The 3,346-nt window shown below is 35.2% G+C and overlaps 1 protein-coding gene across 2 annotated transcripts in view; it reads right to left on the bottom strand.

Annotated features, from left to right (window-relative positions):
* Positions 1 to 3,007: 3,007 nt before the first annotated feature.
* Positions 3,008 to 3,346, bottom strand: part of LOC117117354 (EF-hand calcium-binding domain-containing protein 7-like) — a 25,032-nt gene continuing 24,693 nt past the window's right edge. For both annotated transcript variants that reach the window (XM_033261633.1, XM_033261634.1), the window contains exon 14: positions 3,008 to 3,140. In XM_033261633.1, coding sequence (XP_033117524.1) covers positions 3,069 to 3,140 — 72 coding nt within the window. In that variant the 3' untranslated portion in view covers positions 3,008 to 3,068. The remainder of the gene's footprint in view (positions 3,141 to 3,346) is intronic.

The raw sequence follows: 3,346 nt of genomic DNA, 5'->3' as shown, positions 1-3,346 counted from the left end.
ATTGTTTGTACTGCAGAGATATTCTTAAAAACGAAAGTCAAAAATCCCCTGAAAAACCACAACTGAGTACATGCCGTTAAACATTTGAAGGAGACATCAGAAATTACTTGCAAATTTGTCTATAATCATTAAAGGAGCAGTGACGGATCCAGAAATTTTAAATAGAGGGGCTCAGGGGAGGGATTCAGAGATGGTAGATCTATTCCACCTCAGCCCCACCATGATAGCAGAGGCTGAAGTAAGAACATTTATGATTAAGGCACCTCAGACAATATGAATATAATATATATTTTAAAGGGAGGGGCCCAACCTGGCTGTCCCTACCACCTTGAATCCACCACTGAGGGGTGATCCAAGGCAACAGAAAACTTTCCACTCTGCAACCCCATCACTCTTCAATAACATGATTGTTGTCATTTGCAGATAACTTTTTGTAATTTTTACAAAAGAGCACATAATACACGTTGCCTCCTCCATCCCCTTAACATGGTTTGTGCTTTTGTGAAAATTAAGAAAACGGATGAACCTTAAGAAGACATTTCCTGTTTGTTTCAATGGAATTGTATACTATTCTTGCTAGCTGCATTAGCTAGAAAGATATATAGAAAGGTTTCTATTACGTAAAAATGTGAAGACACATTGCGTCAACTGAACTGGTAGTAGCTAGGCCTACTCGGTGTGCGCTGAGCCATGGCGATACTTACATAACCCTGGCCCTCGAATCAATCCCTTTCCTGGTCTCACTGTGTTTCAGGTTGGGGGTTAAAATAAACGTTACAATGAAATTGTGCAACGTTTTTGGATAAGATATTTAAGCCGTTGGTCCTGTGAACAATACCGTACTCGAGCGAATAAGCGCCCGGGCGCTTAAAATATTTTTTTGCACTTTCAAACGGGGCGCTTATATGAAAACAGATTGGAAATTGAGAGGCGCTTATAGAAATAGATGAAAATCGAGGTGTTCTTATGGCAACTTATTAAATTCAAGAGGCACCTTTTCAATAAAAAAAGATTATAGGCCTACAAGGACATTTCGAATGGGGGTGCGGCGGGAAAGATAATCGTCCAGAGAACATGGGTCATGGCAAGAATGCTGTGAATATTTACATAACAGCAGAATAGCAGGTGCAATTGGCGGTGGGTAGTGGTTAGTTTGTTGGCCATCGGCCGATTGAGGTGCAGGATAGCAGAATCATTGCAGGTTTTCTTGAAAACTCAGCTAGGAGTAGGACTAGGCCTAGACAAATATGTAAGAGGAAAGTTGAAAATATACTGTCTGTCTAGGGATCGGAGCTCTCAACTGTCCTATCCTCATTTTGATATTGACCTAAGAAGAATGTGATTCCACTCTGCAGCTCAAATCATGCCAACAACCAGTCCCAGGATTGATTGGTTTATTGACTTGCTGAAAATCTTATATTATTGAGGGGCGCTTATTCAAACGGGTCGCTTATTCGCGCGAGTACGGTATGTGGAATATGTAGAAATGTATGTAATTGTTTTGTGATGTACTGTCCGGTTCGCTACCAAACTCTACTAAAAATCTTTATATTTTTGTTGGTTGTCCTAAAACTAAAACTAAAACTAATTTATTGAAAGATGTTGTTAATATATTATAAATATCAGTCATCCATTTTCTTTGTTCTGAACAGAACCAAAAGGTTTTTGTATCCATACACAAAAGAACTACGTACAGAAAATGATACTTTCAAATACAACAGAAAATGCAGTAAGTTGTAATAAGAGATTTAAATTTGCACAACCATATACATTAAATAGATAATCTTACTGAATAAGGTTCAATGCAACTTAAAATATATATTGTAAATAAATATGGAATACAATTTTAAGAGATATTTTGTTGGCAGGCAGATTGCTAAGTACTTACCAGAATATAATATAACATAACCACACTGTATGTGCTTTGTTAAAAAAAAATAAAAAACACACAAACTTGATAAATAAAATTTGATATCTAAATTGTGTATTTTGTATATTTAATCATTAGTTTTCATTTGAAAAATATGAGAAAATATTAACATTGACAATTAACAGAGGCATAAATTATACTATTTTGTATACTCTTTGCATATGCAGTGGCTTAATAAAGCATGAATAAAGAATTTGTATGACATCAAAAACCGAATTTAGCAGATATGATTCTTACTAAAGTAGGTGCTTAGGCGACTTAACTTAATGTGATTTTTATTTTTAGATTTAATTTCCAAGATGCTACCACAGTGTTATCTCTTTTAAATCAACCATGTTACTGTATATAGTATTGTAATAGCTATGATCTCTCACCACAGTTCTATACTCTTGGCCGTCACTGGCTGAAGTCAGGGCCCAGAATAATTATCATTTTTTGTTATTGTGCCCGAATCAGCCTAGCGGGACTATTCAAAGAACAGAACCTGAAATCTGTCCTTGAAACGTTTAACAACGTTGAAGCAAGGTGTTTGCCACATACCACACTGGGTTATCTACAGGGACACAGCCCCCAGGTAGTAGGGTAGCAAGGTACTCCGAGTCTCGTTGTTATAACACTGACTGTAAACACACAATTAATTCTACAAAAATTTATCATTTGTCCAATTTTGAATGCAACGTTTTCACGTGATTTACAGATTCCAATTGACTGATACTGATAATTCTTTATTAGTCATAAAACGTACATTTAAGAAAAAATTGCTTTCCTTGGAAGGAAATCAAACATTGTAGCAACATTAAAACAATAAAATAAACACATTAAAACAATACAATAACTATAGGATAGATACTCATTGCATATACAGTATTCATTTTAAGAAAAACAATTTAAACTGTACATAAAGGTCAGTGTTTTATTTAGGTAGGGTACAAAATTTATCAAATTTGTTCTATCACTACAAAAATATGTATAATAGATAGGAATTAATGATAGGTCATTGTTTGACACGGAACTATCCAATCATGGAGGATGTTCAGGAAGTAAATACTGATAGTTCATCAAAGGTATATATTTTTCAAGGTAATTTCCATGGAAAGCAATAAATCAAAATCACATGATTGGGTAAAAGGAATGCAAATTAGTTGACAGTCTCATGACACTTTATTGTCCAATCTTCTTCTTCATCTTTTGGAAGTAAATGAAGTCCAACCTAAAAGGAAACATACAAATTTAAAAAGGGGAACGAACGATTGATTTATACTATATTATATATTATATATATATAACAACAGTTTCACTCACAAATAACGCACCCCGCGAATTCTGAAAGCTTCACTAAATTGCTCCGAGTTCAACTTTCCCCCTGTGCTTTCGTTTCGTCCCCCCTTAGATTTTTCACCATACGCCCCTGTATAC

This window comes from Anneissia japonica, unplaced genomic scaffold (genome assembly GCF_011630105.1).
Source record: "Anneissia japonica isolate Jap-2015-1 unplaced genomic scaffold, ASM1163010v1 scaffold287725_len345208_cov150, whole genome shotgun sequence".
Taxonomy (NCBI): Eukaryota; Metazoa; Echinodermata; class Crinoidea; order Comatulida; family Comatulidae; genus Anneissia; species Anneissia japonica.
This window is presented reverse-complemented; position numbering and strand designations above follow the sequence as displayed.